Consider the following 19,223-nt stretch of genomic DNA (forward strand, 5'->3'; position numbering starts at 1 on the left):
GAATTCTTTTTAGCTAAAACAATTATTTATGATACCGTCTACAAAATATAGGGTTTTGATCACATGAAGTTAAATACCATACCAAACTTCATCAGTTGAATCACTTTTAAGAAGTATGAGATACTTAATTTGTTTTTCTTCTAACAATTATCAGTTTTATTCGTGTATGAAAATAAACAAACAAGTAAATATATATATAAGCAAAAAAGAAGAAGATATTGTTAACTTTGAATTTGAATTTTCTGTAAAATTTTGAACTGAACAACACAAACATTGTTCTTTACAGAAAGAAAACTACAATATGTAGACAGTAGCTTAGTACCATGAAAATTTGTGCAATTGGATAAGAAAATACTAAATTATAGTAGTTTAAAAAAAGAAGTCAATCCTTCCCAAAGGAATAAGAATCGAAGTTCAACAGCATACTTTAAAGGGAAATTAGGGCACATGCACATAACAAAAAAGAAATAAAGTGTATGTCCATAACAACAATTAGGCTAGAGTATTCTGTGTATTTTATGTGATATTACTTGTTTTATCCTTTGAACAATCTCAACTATTGATTTTTATTTTTATTTTTCTTTTGTTTTTTTTATTTTCTTTTTTTCTTTGTCTTTTTTATTTTTTTTTCCTCCAAATTTTATTTATGTATATCTTTTGAATCAAATATAATTCAACCAAATTATTCTGTTACTAAAGATATACATATTTTTTTTTATATATGGCATAACTTAAATTTTTTTAAACAATATCTGACAAAAAATATACTATACTATTAATTAAAATAAAATAATACATTTCATTAAACGTATTTAAAACAATATGTTACTAATACTTATAGTAGTATATTATTATATTTACGTAAATAGTATAATTTTTTGGAGCTCCCTCCTCCTCTTCTACCTCCTTCCTTCTCCGATTCTCCCTCCACCTCCTCCCTCCTCCTCTTCTTCTTCCTCTCTCCTGCCCTTGCTCTTACTTCTCATCCCTCCTTCTCCCTCCACCTCCTCCTCCTTTTCCTCTCCTCTTCTTCCTTTGTTGCTCCTCCTCTTCAAATGCATGCTATTTTTGAATATTTTTCTGTATTTTTTTATACTTTTTACTTAATATACATAGTACGGTATAATATGTTTATTATGTTAAATGTACGTGACGCACGCTTGTAAGGAGAATAAAGTCAAAAATATACCAAATTGTCCCATCAAATAGTGATTAGTGTAGTATGACTATATTCTTTATTTTATGTTCTCTTATGTATATACACCAAATTCTCCCTACTTTAAAACAACAAAACAATACAAACAACAAATAATCATTTTATTGGAATTTGAGATAATTTGAAAATTTATGTGGTTTTCTGTATATTTGTATAAAATTATACTATAGTTTTTTTTTTTGAAAATAAAAATTATACTATAGTTCAGCATAAGCTTTTGTCTAACTTCCGTCTAATTTATCTTTAATATATGTTATTTTATCTAAATAAATTGTATTATTACCATGAAAATTGTGCATTGGATAAGCAATTATATTAATTTATTTTTTAAGTCAATCTTCTCAAAGAATCAAAGTTCAACAACATTCTTTTATAAAACAACAAAACAAGACAAACAACTAAAACTTATTTCATGGGAATTTGAGATAATTTGAAAAATTTATGTGGTTTTCTATATATTTTGTATTAAATTATACTATAGTTGAACACAAACTTTTGTCTTACATTCGTATAATTTTTCTTTAATATATTTTAATTTATATGTATTTGCATTGGTATAAATAAAGACAAATAAAACACTATACATATCTCATTTCCATGTGGCCACTATAATTATTGCTCTATAAAATCCAAAAATACACACAAAATAAACAGCGGAAAGCTTACAACAAGTCACAAGACTCATTAGGCTTTCATACTCTGATGCAAAAATCGTGAGAGATGTCTCTCTTCTACGATCTCCAAATCAATATCAATGGAGAATACACATTCTTCCTCAATCAGGTAAAACAAAAACCAAACCTAAAAGAACGAATCTTGATTATGCTCTGTTTCTTATTAGTTATTTCTCTGTATGCTCTGTTTTAGGATGTGATCTCAAAGTACTCTGGGAGCTTAAGGAAGATGATAAAACAGAGCAAGAAGAAGAGAAACAAGAAGAATAAAGATCCAGAAGTCATCACTATCGAGATCGACGAGTTTCCAGGTGGACCAGATGGGTTTGAGTTGGTTTCAAGGTTCTGTTACAACAACGGAGGAATCTCAATCGATGTCTCAAATGTCTCGACTCTGTACTGTTGCTCTGTTTTTCTAGGCATGACAGAGAAGCTCTGTTTCTCTAACCTTCTGACTCAGACAGAGACTTTTCTTGAAGAAGTGTTCTATGGTTCTTGGAACGACATCGTTTTAAGCCTCAAGAACTGCGAGCAAGAGCAAGTGTTCCTCCACGCGGATTCGTATGGTCTCGTCGATAAACTCATTTTCTCAGCTTTGACAAAAATCTCTCGGAGTTCAGAAGCCTTCTCTCCCTCTTCTCCGTCTTCTTCTTCGCCTTCGTCGGCCAAGAACACGCCTGAATCAGACAAAAGGTTAACTTCTTGGACAGTTTCTTGCGGAAGAAGCAACGAGTGGTGGTTTGATGATATGTCAAGTCTCTCCCCAATGATCATCTTGAAGCTAATAAGGATCACTGGAGCTTACAAAACCAACGTAAAAAGTTTGGTACTAACTAAGTTTCTTCTTCATTATCTCAAGACAAGACTCCAAACCAAGTCAAACAAGACAGAGCTTATGAGGAACAAGCTTGAGTACTCTGAGTTAGCTGATACAGCGGTTAGAGGAGTGGTTTCAGCTGGTAAAACAGCGTTTTCTTGCAGGAAACTCTTCTGGGTTCTTCGTGTTTTATCCAGTTTTACTCTAAGTAGAGAGTCAAAGACCGGTTTGGAAACCCTAATTGGAGAAATGCTGGATCAAGCAACACTTGATGATCTTCTGATACCTGCAGCTGGAGGAAGCAGAGAGAGTGGGTTTTACAATGTTGATCTTGTGATAAGGTTGCTGAAAATGTTTGTGAAGAGCAGAGAAGAAGAAGAAGAAGAATCAAATGTGAAAGAAGTTGGGAGGTTGATTGATAAGTATTTGAGAGAGATATCTCCAGATCAGAATTTGAAAGTATCCAAGTTCCTTGGAGTTGCAGAGAGTTTGCCAGATTCAGCTAGGGATTGCTTTGATGGAGTTTACAGAGCCATTGACATCTATCTACAGGTCAGTTTTTTTTTATTTTCTTGAATTTTTCTTTTTATTTTACAAAGATTTTATTGAATCTCTTCACCAACTATGCAAACAAAAAATGTTTTTAATACAAAGTGAGACAAATAAAATAGAAAATAAGTTTTTATTTTATTTTGTACTGGACATACAGAAGACGACAAGTGACAGATAGATTTCAATACAATTTTCTATTGAATACATTTTGGTTTCTTATACTAATCAAGTGATCATACACAGAGTGAAACTATTCTTTTAATCATCATAAAGATTTGAAATTTGTGATTATGTGTATATACACGGAGAGTATATGTTATATTTAAGACTTGGAGTCATCTTCAGTTTCTTCACTGTCTTGTTGCTGCCGTGGGGTTCCTGTCAGATTACCTCACAACGATACAATTTCTTCTGTATTCTTGTCTGTCTGGTCCTTTTACCACTTTTAAAAATACTATTAATAACACTATACTAAAAACTCAAAACTATAGTTCTTTTTGGGTATGGTACTATCATTTGCCATGTGAAACACTCTTGCAAGTATCCATATTCAAAAAAAAAAAAAAAAATTTGGAGACATCCATTTTATTAAATTCCCAATACGAACTTTAAAGAACTAATGATATTGCAGTTTTATATTAGATCGTTTTTTCTAGAAAATTTCAAATTTTGCATCAATTTTTCTTAAATTTACAACCTATATATATTGCAAACTGATATCAGTGCCCTATATAGTAAGTCGATTCTAATTTTTGTTTTTTTGTTGTTGTTGTTGTACAGTCTCATTCGAATCTGACACCACAAGATCGAACAAAGATATGTCGATGCCTCAATTACAAGAAACTAACAAGGGAGACCTGCAAACAGCTTGCCAGAAACCCTAAGATCCCCCCAGACGTGGCCGTTCAAGCACTCAAGTCCAGTTGTGAAAATCAAGAACACAGGACTCAAGAGGTGAAACTTGTAAACAAGAGTACGTGTCGTAGTCGTAGACACTCACAAGACAAGAAGCATGTAATGTTGCACCTCAAAGGCTTTGAGATATCAGAGAAATTAGCTGAGGAGTTGAAGACTAAAGGAGGATATAACTGGAAGGTTATGGATAGTTTCAGAGAAGGGTTATGACTTATGAGGTCAAATGGTAATCTCACTTGCGTCCCAGTGTTGTACAGAGTTTTGTACAAATAATCAGTTCTGCGTTTTCATATCAAAAGCTATGAATGAATTTATGAACATTACCTTTCACTTCTCTACCAAGTAAATCAACAACCATACACGCAAATTGATCCCCATTTGGCTCCAAATTAAATTGAACCAAACCGAATCAAATCAAACCAAAATAAACCGAACTGATAATATTTGGTTTGGCTAAAATTCAATCGGTTTTGTTCAGTACACAAAAACTGATCAGTTCGTCAAATACCAACCAAACAAACTGAATAAATAAGCCGAAATTAAGGGAACTATGCCAAATTTTATCAGAATAATTTGTCTCCCACCGAATAAACCGAGATATGAAACGTTTTTGGTTGAATTCGGAACACAAAATAGAACTCAAAACCAAACCGAATAGTCCAAATTTCAAACCAAACCAAAATAAATTTAGTGATATATTCTCAAAACCAAGAAAAACTAAAAAAAAAACGAATGCTCAGTTTTGTACTTAAAATGTTTGTAATTTATATTTTTGATTCCTAACTTAACTAAGAGAGTTATTGGTTGATGCATCTTAATGAAAATCCAAACTAGTTCTAGTGTTATTGATTCTATAAATTGTTAATATATTTGATTATATTTTTTTGTTAAAAATACATCGATTCAAATTCAAGAGAAAATTACAGTAATGTAGATTTTTAAGATTTAAATCCGAGAAAGAAACTCCGGTTTTGTAATATTAATTGAAATTTGTAGGTTAAATTTTAAAATCATATATTTTAATTGGATTTGTAAATACGAAATAAATTTTTTAATCAATAAAAATACATAAACCAATAATATTTGTGATCGGTCTTAGCTGATGTGATCTCAGTTTACTACCGTTTGCGCATTTTTCATCAATTTCAAACGTAAATAACAATACTAGGAAGTAATGAAACAGTGTTGTAACATAATGAATTTACAGGGACGTACATCTCATTTTCTTAAGAATCACCACCAACTTTGGCGACAATAACTGAAGCATAGTGAGCAATGTTAGTCTCAGGCGAGTGTTTAAGCCTTGCGATGACAGGGAACAACTCCGATGACTTCACGAACTGTCTGCAAATCTGGTGGTTCGAACACATTTTAGCCAGCGAGAAGAGTGCTATCTTGAGCGGTGACTCACTTCCAGTCTCTTTCTTGCTCGGGTTCAGAGCAGTAGCCGAGCAATCCGCAACCAACTTCAGTAACGTCTGCACCACAAAATACGCGAAATTAGACACCAGTTTCTTGCCTGAGACACACAATCTTGACAAGACACAATATTAAACACCAAGCTTTTAGTTTGTGACCTGAGAAATCTATGTGAACAACTTAATATCCGAGGTATTGAGTGAAACCGTTTTAGAATTTCGTGATTGATTTGAGACGAGTGCAGATACTTAACCTGTAAAGCTCCTTTGGAGACTATATCTTCACAAAGCTTGTTGGAGTTTCGGACAAGGTTGCTCAATGCACCAGCAGCGTTCGCTTTTGTCTTGTCTTCTTCGGCTGAGGTCAAAACGTTTGCGAGCTGCGTTATAGATCGTCTTAGTTCTTCGTACAGCTTGTCACTATGGTAAGCAGCGTTCCCAATCTACAACAAAAGGGACCTCTTTTAAAATTTGATCAAAATATTTATGAAATGTTTGTTAATTTGTGATGAGCTTACAGCAAAGCAAGCGAATTTCTGTGTTCTTTTGTCAGGATCAGCGCATCGATCAATGAGGAGACCGATGATTTGATGTTCCGCCTACAAAAAGAACAAACACGCAGACAATGTAAGAAGGAACACTCTGTTCTCAAAACATAAAGCTCCTCAAAGTGTTGTTACTTACGAGAGAACTGTAGAAATATTCATTGTGTCTGCACATGTTGCCAAGAGCACTACACGCTTTTGCACGTATATTTGGATCCGGATGAGTGAGGAACTCCTTCAAAGGCTGCAACACAGAAGCCTCACCGATGTATTTGTAGAAAGCCTACACGGTAGACGACAATACTAACAAGTTAGATAGTAGCATGTGTACTTAACAATCCTATGTGTCTAAGCAAAAAGAATGCAACATGTGTTTATTTCCGTTCTATGAATTTAGAAATCGTACCTTATCCATCCTCGATAGATCCGATATGATCATCAAAACATCAAGTATGACTTCTCTTGGACTTGACTGGTTGAGTAGTTTTTTCATTCTGTTGGGATCCAACAGACCTTTGCTAACGAGCTCTACCGCAAGACGTGGTCGACCCACCATTTTGGCAAGAAAAGCAACTGGCCTTACTAGATCCTTTAAGTCCAAGTGTTCCAAGCAACGGAGAATTAAACTGGGTACTCCCACCTGAAAAGTTCAATCCAAAGAGATATATTCAGTTCACATAATGACTAGCACTAAGAACCAAACAGAATGCTGGGTGAAGAAGTGAAACCCAACTACTAGTCACAGTTAACATTGTTGAATGTTAAAAGAAATTACTAATTGATGCCGATATAATGATCTATTACGTGATTTCAGCTCGTAATCATGAGAAATGAGCTGTAGATTCTAATTAACAAACAAACATAATTGTATATAAAATCAAGGAAACAGAATCGAATAACTAACCTCCACGAGGACTTTTATGTATTTGTCCATATCCTCTTCAATAGCTTTTAGCAGATCTCTATCTTCGATGCACACTCTCACGCCAGGAGAGCCCACGTTGAGAATGAATCCACTATTCACAGAAGCAGTGGCAGATAACGGACCTGGTTGACTTTGCAGAGCAACAAAAGGAAAAGCAAGCAGATCAATTATCACATTGATCGTCTCTCTGGCTCCATCTTTTCCTCCACCAGGACCTCCCCAGCTCTTTACTAGCTTGAGATGAGCATCAGACATTAAATAGGAAACCAGCTTCATGTTTTCAGTCTTCACTAGAACTTGACGGAAAGTTAATGTGCCGCCTGAAAGACAGTGGCATAGAGACGAAACAGCCCATATAAAGCCCATAGGGGACAAGCCAGTCCTATTGGGAGTGTTCTTGATGTCATCTGGGGAAGCATTTGAAAGTCTTCCAGCTAACAGATTCATAAGAAGCGATGGTGTACCACTTGCAATAAGCTGTTGTACAGTTAAAGGTCCTCCCCACTTCAATCTGGATTCTAATAAACCAATACATCCATCCAGAAGTCCATGCCATTTGGTGAGATTAGACTTGGCAGAAGGAGATATGACTTCACCTTCATTACTTGGCATAGGCCGTAGATGATAACACAGCTTAGTAGCTCGAGGAATCAGAGGCACTGCCATCTCAGAGACAGAAGATTCAGCAGAAGATCCTTTTTCAAGAGAGAGAATAGATGCAAGAGCAAGCATAGCTGATGCGGAGTGATTCTGAAGGGAAGCTTCGATTTTATCCTCTGAGGCAATATGATTGGCTATGGCAGAAAGACGATGTAGATGCTTCTTTGGAGAAGTTGTTAGCATCAACAGAGCAGAACTTCTCCCACTTAAGTTCAAACATTGGGCAACTGTTGCCAACAGAAGGCATGAATGGAACACCAGATTATTTAGTCTACCCTTGATGTTATTTGTTTCTCCGGTTTGTTGGTCTTTGATCGTTGATGCTGCATAAGATAGTATAGAAAATATTTCTGAAATAACAGTACCATCCTCTCCACCACTGACTGTGGTAGTGATAGGCAGTGAACTGGGAAGACCACAAAGCACGCTAGGCATAAGTCCATTGTGAAGGCAGCATCTTGACAAGAGCTGATGAATCACAGAAGGCGTTTCCAGTTAGTTTCAACAAGGGTAAAAGAAACAAGCTACAAAATTTGTAAGTTTACAAAGCTAAATAAGGAGGGGAGCATCACATAATCACCTGGATTGCAGAAATCAATGGAGCCTCCACTCGTTGGTGGAGGCAATGGCTGACAGCTATTTGCAAATGTTTTGATCGGAGAAATGTTCTTGTCACTGTATCGACAAGTTTCTCAGATAACGGACCCCACTCACAGTTTCTTTGGTCAAGCTGAGAGAGACGATGGCTTTGCAAGGCATCGAGAGGAAATATGTAGGCGTTGTCATTCTTGAACAATGTTTCCGAAGTATCTATGAGAATCCATATTGCTCTACAAGCTTCACAAGCTGCTGCTAACATGTGTGAAGAACCAGAAGCTAAACTCGACCCAGAAGAAGCCAAACAAAGACACAAATGATCAACTATGCGGGACATGTTAGCATGCTCCAAAATCTGTTGCGAAGTAGAATCAGGAGTTGAAGTCTTAAGATTTTCCGCAACACGAGACAGCATCGTTGTGATGCAAGAACATGCCTCGTATAAAATTCTACCAGTCCCTTCTTCTTCCCATCCGACAACCTACATACACATAAATTTATAAATAAGTACAATTGGTTTGATCTCAAGACAACCTCTGCACGAAAAGAAAGGTCACCTGCACGAAGATTTCCACTAATTTGGTCCAGTGCCTGATGTAGGAACTATGTATGCTACTGCCTTCAATATGCCCTACCAAGTTTTTAGTCACTGAAAGACTCTGATACAGAAACAAGCAAGCGTTACGAATCATCTCTGACTCTCAAATAAAGTAGAAGATCTAATCAAAAACAAGGAAGAAGTTTTGCTCAAGAAAATTCACCTTTGGTATTATGTTGTTGAACTCGGATGATTTCTTCCCAACAAGAGCGTCAGTAAAATCTAGCAGTGCACATGTTATTTTATCAATCAGTCCAACTGAAACTATGGCGCGAGCGGCAACCAAATTGGAAATGATTCTGAGGGACTGAACAGAGCAAGCAACATCTTTGTCCCTGCACACCCATGAAGACAATGCGAATATCATAAAACTGCAGCAAATCGCTGTAGGAGAGTAGAAGATCACAAGACCAGAGGATTCAAACCTTATTTTACATAGAATATGTATTTCTGTTCCCGTTAATATGATCTGGTAGGTTAAAGAAACAACACATACACCAAATTTTACCTTTTAGACTGTTGCGTGGATTTTGAACATCTTTCCAGTGAAAGCAAAATAACATCCATTGCTTTATCATCTTCACATATAACTTTTGCACCTTTAGCAGTGCGGGATGTATTTTCCAGTTTGTCTAATGTTGCGTCACCTGAAATGAGAAAAACAACACAGGCATGAACGATGTTGGTATATGCGTCCATTATGAAGAAGGACAAATAATTTAGAAATTCCGGAAGAAGATTAAAGTCCTTTCACAGATATCATGATGTTTGTGGAGTTTCTGAAACTATCTATAGAAGATGAGAGAGAACTGGGTTTATATTTGAAATGTACCGAACCTAAAGTAAAATCCTATAAAAAGAGTAAGAAGAAAAGATTAACAAATAAAATCTCCCACTACCTGCACTTTTGATATCCTCTTGGGTTGGGAATCCGAGGAAGGCCTCAGGTGATGGAGAAATTACTTCGACAGCACTCTTCATATCTGACTGAACGTCAGCTAGAGTTCCTGGAGCAGAGGCGTCTTTAACCGGGGTCGCAGAGTCACATTTTTCTGTGACATTAACACTACAAAATTAATAAAGGATAAAAATAATTAAGAGACAGTCTAACCACAGACTGAAGTTAGACAAACCGTTTCTTTGTTGTCCTCCATTTCCTTGTCTCCAAGTTGCCTTATGGTCCACTACTGCTGTATGCATTTCCTGAATACGAGTTCCAAAATCTTCTTAGTGATCTATTACTATTATCCCAACAATCTTTTCCAATTCACAAATTGTTTTAATTGAACGTAAAGGACAATTTCAACAAATATTTTGTCCATAAGACACAAGCTGCAAACTGTAAGTCATCAGTAGAAGATTGTTACCCTGGCTTCCGCTTCCTCTAGTGATTCTTTAACAAAGGGGTGCTGGAGAAGAGCAGGCCAGGTTAATCGACTTTGGGGCACCTATTTTGCGTTGTAATATACAAACATTTTAGCACTTTCCAAGATAAGTCTTACGAATATCAATACATGGTAAATATAGCTTGGAACAATAGAAACTTCACCTTGTTGAGCAATCCCTTCAAAAAGCTTTTGAAATTATGACTCATTTCATCAGGATATTTGACAGGGTCCTGACGCAGTCGGAAATCACTAAGGTTAGCAAACACTAACCCTTAGATCAAAATCAAGCTCTCAAGCAAGAACTCGAATATTAAGCTCTGGAATCCACCAGAAAAGATAAAAGCTTAAAAACTTCTATTGATAAGAAAGATATGAATATCCAAAACAGAATACCTAAAACTCTCTTATATAGAGAGAGCCTAAAACATAAAAAGGTAAATCCCTATAATAAAAAGAAAACATGAAATAAAAGGAAAACTTCTAGATTAGGTTATGTAAATCTAAGAGTCTCCTACATCAGTCTCCTCCACCTCGAAAGAACTCGACCCCGAGTTCTCTTCTGGATAAAGAACACCATCAGCATGGTATTCATAGATGTCAGCCACATTGAACGTATTAGAAATGTTCATGTCTTCTGGAAGTGCCACCACATAAGCATTATCATTTAACTTCCGCAAAATCTTGAATGGACCATATTTGCGAGGCTGTAGCTTGCGATATGTGCCCACGGGGAATCTTTCTTTTCGTAGAAACACCATCACTTCATCTCCTTCTTTGAAAACCTTGAGTCTTCTACGCTTGTCTGCTGCTTCTTTATTCTTTTGGCCAGTTGCTTCTAACTTCGCTCGGACAGCGTCTCTAGTTGCTAGAATATCCTCTGCCATAGCCTCAGCTGAGATACTAACTCCAGGAGCTTTAGGCAACTTAACCAAATCGACCACATGCTTCGGAATAGAACAATAGACCAAAGAAAAAGGTGATTTCCCTGTAGCTGAGTGCACGGCACTGTTGTAAGCAAACTCCACTTGAGGTAAAGCCAGATCCCATTGTTTCGGTTTATCTCCACAAACACTTCGAATCATATTTCCCAAAGTTCTATTCGTCACCTCGGTTTGCCCATCAGTCTGTGGATGAGCTGTAGAACTCCGTTTCAAGCTGGTTCCAAACATTCTCCAAAGTGTAATCCAGAAGTGACTCAGAAACTTGGTATCTCTGTCGGAAATTATTGTCTTAGGAACCCCATGAAGACGTACCACTTCCCGAAAAAATAACTTGGCGATGTTAGAGGCATCTGCAGTCTTCTTGCAAGCGATGAAATGCGACATCTTGGAGAATCTGTCAACGACCACAAACACAGAATCGACGCCTCGCTGTGTACGAGGTAAGCCTAGCACAAAATCCATAGACAAGTCTTGCCAAATATCTTCTGGGATTGGTAATGGCATATAAAGTCCAGTGTTCTGAGATTGTCCTCTAGAAACCTGACAGATATAACACCTTTTAACTATAGCACCCGCATCTCTCCTTAAATGTGGCCAATAAAACCTTGTCTCCAAGCTAGCAATGGTCTTGTCTCTTCCCAAATGACCACTAAGGCCGCCACCATGCAAATCGCGAATCAACTTTTCTCGTAATGACGAGCAAGGAATGCACAGCCTGTCTCCTTTAAAAAGATAACCATCTCGTATGTGGAAATCTGCCGAAGGATGCTTCCCATTACATTTGCCCCATAACTCCTTGAATTCAACATCACATTCGTACAACTCCTTCAAAGACTCGAAACCCACAACCTCTTGTGCTAAGATAGTGAGTAAGGAAGCTCTTCTACTCAAGGCGTCTGCCACCTTGTTAAGAGTTCCAGACTTATGCTGAATAATGAAAGGAAACTTTTGCAGAAAACTTACCCAACGAGCATGCATCTTATTTATCACTTTCTGGCTGTGAAGATACTTTAGAGCTTGGTGGTCTGTAAATAGAACAAACTCTCTCTGAACCAAGTAATGCTCCCATTGTCGAAGAGCTCGAAAAACCGCATAGAACTCTTGATCATACGTGCTCCACTTTTGGCGAGCTTCACTTAACTTTTCACTAAAGAAAGCTATCGGTCGTTTTTCTTGTGATAAGACGGCACCTATTCCCACACCACTAGCATCACATTCCACTTGAAACACTTTGTCAAAATCGGGTAAGGCTAATACTGGTGCAGTACAAAGCCTCTCTTTAATTAAAGCAAAACTCTCTTCCTGTTCAGATCCCCAATGAAACTTCCCTTTCTTCAAACACTCAGTGATAGGCGCAGTAATGGTACTAAAATCTCTAACAAATCTTCTGTAGAAAGTAGCTAGACCATGAAAGCTGCGTATCTCAGTGACTGACTTAGGAACCGGCCAATCCCTTATGGCACTCACTTTCTCCTGGTCAACCTGAATCCCTTCTTCACCAATAACAAATCCAAGAAATAACAGCTTGTTGGTGCTGAACGTACATTTTTTTAGATTGATGTACAATTGGTTTTCTTGTAAAACCTGCAAAACTTGCTTCAAATGTTCCATATGCTCGTCTTTTGTTTTACTGTATATCAAAATGTCATCAAAATAAACCACCACAAAAGAACCAATGAACGGGCGGAGAACCTGGTTCATTAATCTCATGAAAGTGCTAGGAGCATTTGACAACCCAAAAGGCATCACCATCCATTCGAATAATCCGTCTTTACTCTTAAAAGCAGTTTTCCACTCATCTCCAGGCCTGATTCGAATTTGATGATAGCCACTTCGAAGATCTATTTTTGAAAACACCTTAGAACCTGACAACTCATCAAGCATATCTTCCAACCGGGGTATAGGGAATCGATATTTAATGGTTATCTTATTAATGGCTCTACTATCAACACACATCCGCCACTGGTTACCTTTCTTAGGAACTAGCAGAACCGGTACGGCACATGGACTCATGCTCTCACGAATAAATCCTTTTCTCAGCAAATCTTCAATCTGTTCCCTTAAAATCTCATTCTCCTTAGGGCTCATACGGTAATGGGGAAGATTTGGCAGACTGGATCCTGGAATCAAGTCAATATGATGCTGAATATCTCTCATGGGAGGTAGATCATTAGGAAGTTCTTCCGCAATCAACTCTTTGAAGTCATCCAGAATTTCTAACACTTCTCTTGGGGTTGACGTTTCCTCCGTTACTGCACTCAACAACCCTTTAACAACCAAGGGATAGAAACACCTTGCTTCTTGAACATCCCCATCAAGCTCTTTGTCGTCATGTGTCATAACCAAGAAACTTGACTTCTTTTCCTTCGCAGTGTTACAAAAATCCTTAACAGGTGCCATGGCAATTTTATGGTTGCCCCACGTAAACATTATCACATTGTCTCGACCTCGATATGTGATATCGTTATCATACTGCCAAGGTCGTCCAAGAAGAATGTGACAAACATCCATGTCAAGAACGTCACAAGTGATCTCCTCCTTATAATGTTTACCTATAGATATGAGAACTTTGCAAGTCATGCTAACTCGAACTTGTGATCCTCTCTTCACCCAACCAAGACCGTATGGTTTCTCATGACGGGTTGTGGGTAGCTTCAGATAGTCCACCAGCTTTTGAGAAACTAAATTCTCTGAGCTTCCATTATCCACAATCACATTACACACCTTGTTTTGAATAGAACAATGTGTTCTAAACAAATTCTTACGTTGGCCTTCTTCTTTAGATGATAACAGGACTCGTTGCAGCACAAGGTTTATCATCTCTCCAGATTCTTCTTCAGCGAATTCAGCTCCCTCATATTCTTCGTTCTCAGCAAAATCCCTTTCATCCTCTTCATCTTCTTCCTCTATTATAGCAACTGTTCTCCGACTTGGACAGACATTTGATTTATGACCATGTCCTTGGCATCGGAAACACTTGTCAATGGAAGGCTTAGTATAAGGATTGTTTTGTCTCTGAGCTGGTGCCTTGTTCTGTTGGGTTGAGTTAGAGCTACTAGCTCCTTTGTTTCCCGGATTGGAGTCTTTATTGGCTACACTCTTTTCTTTCTCACTTGTTGGTTCAAAATTGGTCTGAGCCGTGTTTCTTCTAAATGTTGAGAACCCGCGTGATGACTTCTCCATTAACTCAGCTTTTAATGCTAGACTGGAAGCTTCCTGCACAGTCCATACGGTTTGCAAACCCATCTTTCCCTGAAGAGAACCCTTTAACCCACTGATGTACCTAGCCACCTTCTGATTCTCTGTTTCGCCTAACTCATTGCGTTCAGAGAAACGCAAGAATTCAGCTGTGTACTCGGTCACAGTTCTGTTTCCTTGAACACAATCGAGATACATCTTGTAAAGAATTTGTTCGTAATCTTCCGGTAAGAATCGCTCCAGCATTAATTGCTTCATTCGACGCCAAGTCCTAACTGGTCCTCTCCTTTGTCTTTGCCTTTGGACAACGAGTTTATCCCACCACACTGCAGCAGTCTTCTTCAGTTTGACAGCTACCATCTTAACTTGTTTATTCTCAGGAACGCCCATGACATCAAAAAAATCGATCAACATCAATTTGCCAATCAAGAAACTCCTCCACTCCCATAGTTCCATAGAACAATGGAATATCGGCTTTTACCCGATAATCATAATTGTTTTGTTGGTTTCCTTCAGCTATTTCTTCTTCTGATTCTTCTTCTGAACTAGAATTATCAACAATAACATCACGATTGTTTCGACCTTGTTGACCCCGAATTGGTCTTCTTTCTCCACCTCTTTGACCGGCGTTATTAACCTGATTGGGATAAGCCACAACCTGATTATTTAACGCAGTTACCAGATTTGCCAATTGAGCAGTTACAGTAGTGAGGTTTGTGGTTGCCTCCCTTAAACCTTCTGCGAAACCCTCGAAGTCGGCTTTGGTTACTGGTTGATCACCCATGGCTGATCAAGCTTCGAAAAGAGAAGGAGAAGACCTTGCTCTGATACCACTTGACGCAGTCGGAAATCACTAAGGTTAGCAAACACTAACCCTTAGATCAAAATCAAGCTCTCAAGCAAGAACTCGAATATTAAGCTCTGGAATCCACCAGAAAAGATAAAAGCTTAAAAACTTCTATTGATAAGAAAGATATGAATATCCAAAACAGAATACCTAAAACTCTCTTATATAGAGAGAGCCTAAAACATAAAAAGGTAAATCCCTATAATAAAAAGAAAACATGAAATAAAAGGAAAACTTCTAGATTAGGTTATGTAAATCTAAGAGTCTCCTACATCAGGTCCTTAAAGATTCACTAAACTGTTAGCTCAAACCTTTAGCATATTGGATGAACAAGAATATGCAATGATTTATATACCTTAACAATGTGACGGATGAGAGCGTACACAGAATTAGTGTAGAACGGAGGTTGACCAACATATAATTCATACCTAATGTATCATAAGAGATTATTTAGAACCATCCAAAGTGTGGTATTATGTACATAACACAAGAATGAAGCAAAAATGAAAAACTATGAAAGAAAATCTATCAAAATCATCACATATATATGCAACGGAAGTAGGACAAGTAAAATGAGTTTAGCCACTTACAATATAACACCAAGAGACCACAGGTCAGCGGTATGATTGTATGGCTGTTCTCTCACAAGCTCTGGCGCCATGTACAGTGGAGTGCCTGAAGTAAGATTGGAAATTTAATAAGGCACGACATATTGAGTTATCTATTCATTTATGGGCTTAACGAAAATAAAAGATATTAACCTTTAATAGATCTCAAAACCACAGTGTTGGCAGACATAGCTCGAGCGAAACCAAAATCACATAGCTGAAAAGTCAATTAAAAAGTATGTACGAAAATTGATATAAAGGAAAAGAATATAACAAGCTGCAGTGACAGATGTATAATCAAAGCTGCGTTGAAAACTACTTTTGTTGCTACTTGTAATTAGCTAATTATATGAGATTCAAGGCTATCCGTTTCCTCTTCTTCTCATGTAAATTTACATGATAAACTTAGTTTTCTTCAACAAGCATTAGACTGAAAGTTCCAAGGGTCATGTATCATTTTCAAGAGTTACCCATAAGTTGAGAACGTGAGTAGAAGAAACTTGTAAAAAAAACGTGAGTAGAAGAATCGTAATGTAATTTTAAACATATCATATTTTGTTTCTTGATATCATATTTTCCATCTTCAAGAAACAAAATATCAACAAATGATGTGTGTGCGAGGCATAGAAACCAGAAATTCAAGCATAATTCTTGGAAGCAGAAAAATAAATGTTATATTACCTTAACGACTGACCCAGGACCAACAAGAATGTTTTGTGGCTTCATGTCACGGTGGATTATACGGTTAGAATGCAAGTAATGCAATGCTTTCACCTGGATTTAGGAGTTTGGACATTGTCTTATTAAATCACAAAAGAAGGAACTCAGATGTAGTAATAAGAGCCATGTTGACAAAAACGTGTTACCAGCTGCTTGGCAATTGCTTGAACTTGCTCTTCCGGAAGGCACTTGTCATCTTCAAGAACCTCAAACAATTCACCCTGTGAAAAGTGTTACATCATGATTAATTTATTTCATCTAGGTGTGACTACAGGATTCACAATTCAGTTCTTTACGAATCTAGAGGGAGGAGAAAAGTACTTGGGCAAACTCAGTGACAACACAGAACTCTCGTGCGTTTTCAAAGGAGTCGAGCATCTCAATAATGTTCTCATGCTTGAGCTTCCTCAATATCTGAAAGCATACAAAAAAATATTAGGAGATACCACATGAATGTGAATTAAAGAAGTTTCTAACCTCGATTTCTTGTCTTAGACTATGAATATCCTTGTCACTCTTCCCTTGTTTCATAATGAACTTCATCGCCACCGTCTGATCAATAAAACTCATCAAAGTAAGATTTGGAATCAGTCAGTACAAGATTAAACGAACAAGATCAATTCACCTGGCCGGTGTACTTTCGTCTTCCTTTGTAGACCCTCCCGAACGAGCCTTCACCAACGAGCTCTATCACATGATAATCCTCAACACCCATGATTCAGCACGACTGTGTTCAAATCTGTCATATAAATCAACGAATCAGCTTCCTCAATACACCAATAATCGAGAGTCTATGTCTAGTTCAATCAAAAAGCTTCGAAAGGATCTCTACACTATTTTGCGTTCCGATTTAGCGAATCGACTAAGCTAGAAGTGCAGATCCTAAACCTGATTGGCGAAAATATCTGAATAATCGGGGGAATCGATGATTTTAAGCAAAGTAAAGACGGATAAGAACCGTGGCTCGCGAAGATGAGTAGAGTAGAGGAAGGCGTGACCGGCGGAGATGGCAGAAGTGGAGACGCCGCCGATGAGGAACGGCGGTGAAGCGAAGTAAACGAAGAAGAGAGATCCGTTGGAGAGAGAGAGAGAGAGTGCTTGGGATATTATTGGAAACTTTTGAAATTCAAAAAGAGGGAAGATATTCTTCTACTCAGTCCTTTCGTTAGAGGGTGTTTATCTCAGACTATTATAAAACTGCAAATACAAACCTAAAAAGGTTTTAGTAAATAACGGGCCAGGCCTTATTTGTTGAAAACCATAAAAGTGGAACTTTAGTTGAACTCCAGCTAGAGTTTTAGGTATTTTTCATTTCAGTATAACGTTTATTAATATGTAATTTATATTTTACTGTTATATATCACGTAACTTTATAATTGTATTGCTTAGACTTCTTGTTCGACATTATTGATATATAATGATTTGTTTTATATATTTTATTTTGTTATAGTTGTCAATTCTTACTAATAAGTTTTCGAGTTCGGTACAATAAATTTATAATTTAAAATAATCAAATAGAAAATCTCTTTCAATTTTTTTTTCAATTTATACAGTTTGCTTATAATACATTAAAAAATTATTTAATTATACTATATAACTGATATTTATATAGGATCATTTAAATTTATATGTTGCGTTTAAAAATATGGTTTTAACATCTTTTATTTTAGCATTTTGCCAGATTTTATAATTAAATATTTTTTTGTTTAGACAGTAAATCTATATTATTTTAGTAAATTTAATCGATATATGTTATTTTTGATATGGGAAATTACCACATTTATAGTATTACTTTTCATATTTACACTAACCACGTTTACCCTCACTTTTAAAGGGTAAAAAACAGATATATTTCTAGGGTTAACTAATCTAGACTTAGGGTTTAAAGTTGAAGGGTGAAATAAAATTTTTGGAATGTGAAATTTAGAATTCTAATAAATATATAAATAAATACTTAAAAAATATATACAAAAAAAATTAAAATAGTTTCAAATATAATTTTCGATTTTCAAAAAGAAATTTTGAAAAAAAAAAAAATTATAAGAAGTTCGAAATTGAAAAAGTATAATTCAAAAACATAAATTTTTTCTTATTTTTTTAATTATTATTTTTATTTAAATAATAATTTATTATATATATAACAAGGGTATAAGAGTCTTTTGCCACTTAATGAAGAAAATATTTTTGAAAATATCATTTTAGTGGTGGTAAAGATGAAAAGTGGTACCATGAAAGTGGTAAACATAAAATTTAGCCTTTTGATATTATGGTATTGAGTTTTTTTTTTAATTAAATTAACATAATATTATTTACTTTGATTTTATAACATAATTTTTCGTCTTTCATTTTCAAAAATTATATATTTAGAATATATGATTTTATCTTTTGTAAAATTTGGATTATTTATTTTCGAAATTTTATATTTGGTCAAAATAAATTTGGAAAATTACACATACTAAATTAATTTATCATTTTATACTAAATGCATAATGCATTTTCACAAATGAATAACTATTGTTGGAATTATATGAGGAAGTATAAGATAATTTTTGTATCTGAAACTAGTTTCTTTTAATTTTTGAAAATCTATTTGTTCAAAATCTT

General features: G+C 36.1%; 2 protein-coding genes across 5 annotated transcripts; one reads left to right on the forward strand and one right to left on the reverse strand.

Moving 5' to 3' along the window:
- Nucleotides 1-1,475: 1,475 nt before the first annotated feature.
- LOC103832886 (BTB/POZ domain-containing protein At1g50280) lies at nucleotides 1,476-4,507 on the forward strand. The gene is made up of 3 exons (XM_009108981.3): nucleotides 1,476-1,999; nucleotides 2,084-3,259; nucleotides 4,040-4,507. Exons 1-3 carry the CDS (start codon nucleotides 1,937-1,939, stop codon nucleotides 4,382-4,384), a joined length of 1,584 nt encoding a protein of 527 aa, XP_009107229.1. The 5' UTR covers nucleotides 1,476-1,936; the 3' UTR covers nucleotides 4,385-4,507.
- Nucleotides 4,508-5,210: 703 nt separating this feature from the next.
- On the reverse strand, nucleotides 5,211-17,829 carry LOC103832887 (serine/threonine-protein kinase TIO). 4 transcript variants are annotated; one of them, XM_033278164.1, is made up of 24 exons: nucleotides 17,578-17,815; nucleotides 17,452-17,507; nucleotides 17,245-17,358; nucleotides 17,097-17,171; nucleotides 16,941-17,033; nucleotides 16,766-16,840; nucleotides 16,581-16,673; nucleotides 16,053-16,116; nucleotides 15,882-15,966; nucleotides 15,647-15,719; nucleotides 10,467-10,535; nucleotides 10,285-10,365; nucleotides 10,051-10,120; nucleotides 9,817-9,969; nucleotides 9,426-9,564; nucleotides 9,081-9,252; nucleotides 8,877-8,978; nucleotides 8,303-8,800; nucleotides 7,042-8,190; nucleotides 6,544-6,777; nucleotides 6,277-6,420; nucleotides 6,111-6,191; nucleotides 5,847-6,035; nucleotides 5,401-5,652 (listed from the first exon to the last, which is right to left on the reverse strand). In XM_033278164.1, the coding sequence occupies exons 3-24, from the start codon at nucleotides 17,332-17,334 to the stop codon at nucleotides 5,401-5,403; spliced, it is 3,981 nt and encodes a 1,326-aa protein (XP_033134055.1). In that variant the 5' UTR covers nucleotides 17,335-17,358; nucleotides 17,452-17,507; nucleotides 17,578-17,815. The 4 variants fall into 4 exon arrangements, with proteins under 4 accessions (XP_009107231.1, XP_033134056.1, XP_033134055.1 ...); XM_009108983.3 differs by lacking the exon at nucleotides 17,452-17,507 and having other exon boundaries at nucleotides 5,211-5,652; nucleotides 17,578-17,829; XM_009108982.3 differs by lacking the exon at nucleotides 17,452-17,507 and having other exon boundaries at nucleotides 17,508-17,816.
- Nucleotides 17,830-19,223: the final 1,394 nt, after the last annotated feature.

This window comes from Brassica rapa, chromosome A08, assembly GCF_000309985.2.
Source record: "Brassica rapa cultivar Chiifu-401-42 chromosome A08, CAAS_Brap_v3.01, whole genome shotgun sequence".
In the NCBI taxonomy this organism is placed as follows: domain Eukaryota; kingdom Viridiplantae; phylum Streptophyta; class Magnoliopsida; order Brassicales; family Brassicaceae; genus Brassica; species Brassica rapa.

Bases quoted from the DNA above. Each gene is read 5' to 3' on its own strand.
- LOC103832886 (XM_009108981.3), top strand. From the start codon at position 1,937: ATGTCTCTCTTCTACGATCTCCAAATCAATATCAATGGAGAATACACA. The intron at 2,000-2,083 runs GTAAAACAAAAA...GCTCTGTTTTAG, and splicing joins ACACATTCTTCCTCAATCAG to GATGTGATCTCAAAGTACTC. The intron at 3,260-4,039 runs GTCAGTTTTTTT...GTTGTTGTACAG, and splicing joins CCATTGACATCTATCTACAG to TCTCATTCGAATCTGACACC.
- LOC103832887 (XM_009108983.3), bottom strand. From the start codon at position 17,334: ATGGGTGTTGAGGATTATCATGTGATAGAGCTCGTTGGTGAAGGCTCG. The intron at 8,801-8,876 runs GTGACCTTTCTT...ATGTGTATGTAG, and splicing joins TAGTGGAAATCTTCGTGCAG to GTTGTCGGATGGGAAGAAGA. The intron at 6,778-7,041 runs GTTAGTTATTCG...TGAACTTTTCAG, and splicing joins ACATAAAAGTCCTCGTGGAG to GTGGGAGTACCCAGTTTAAT.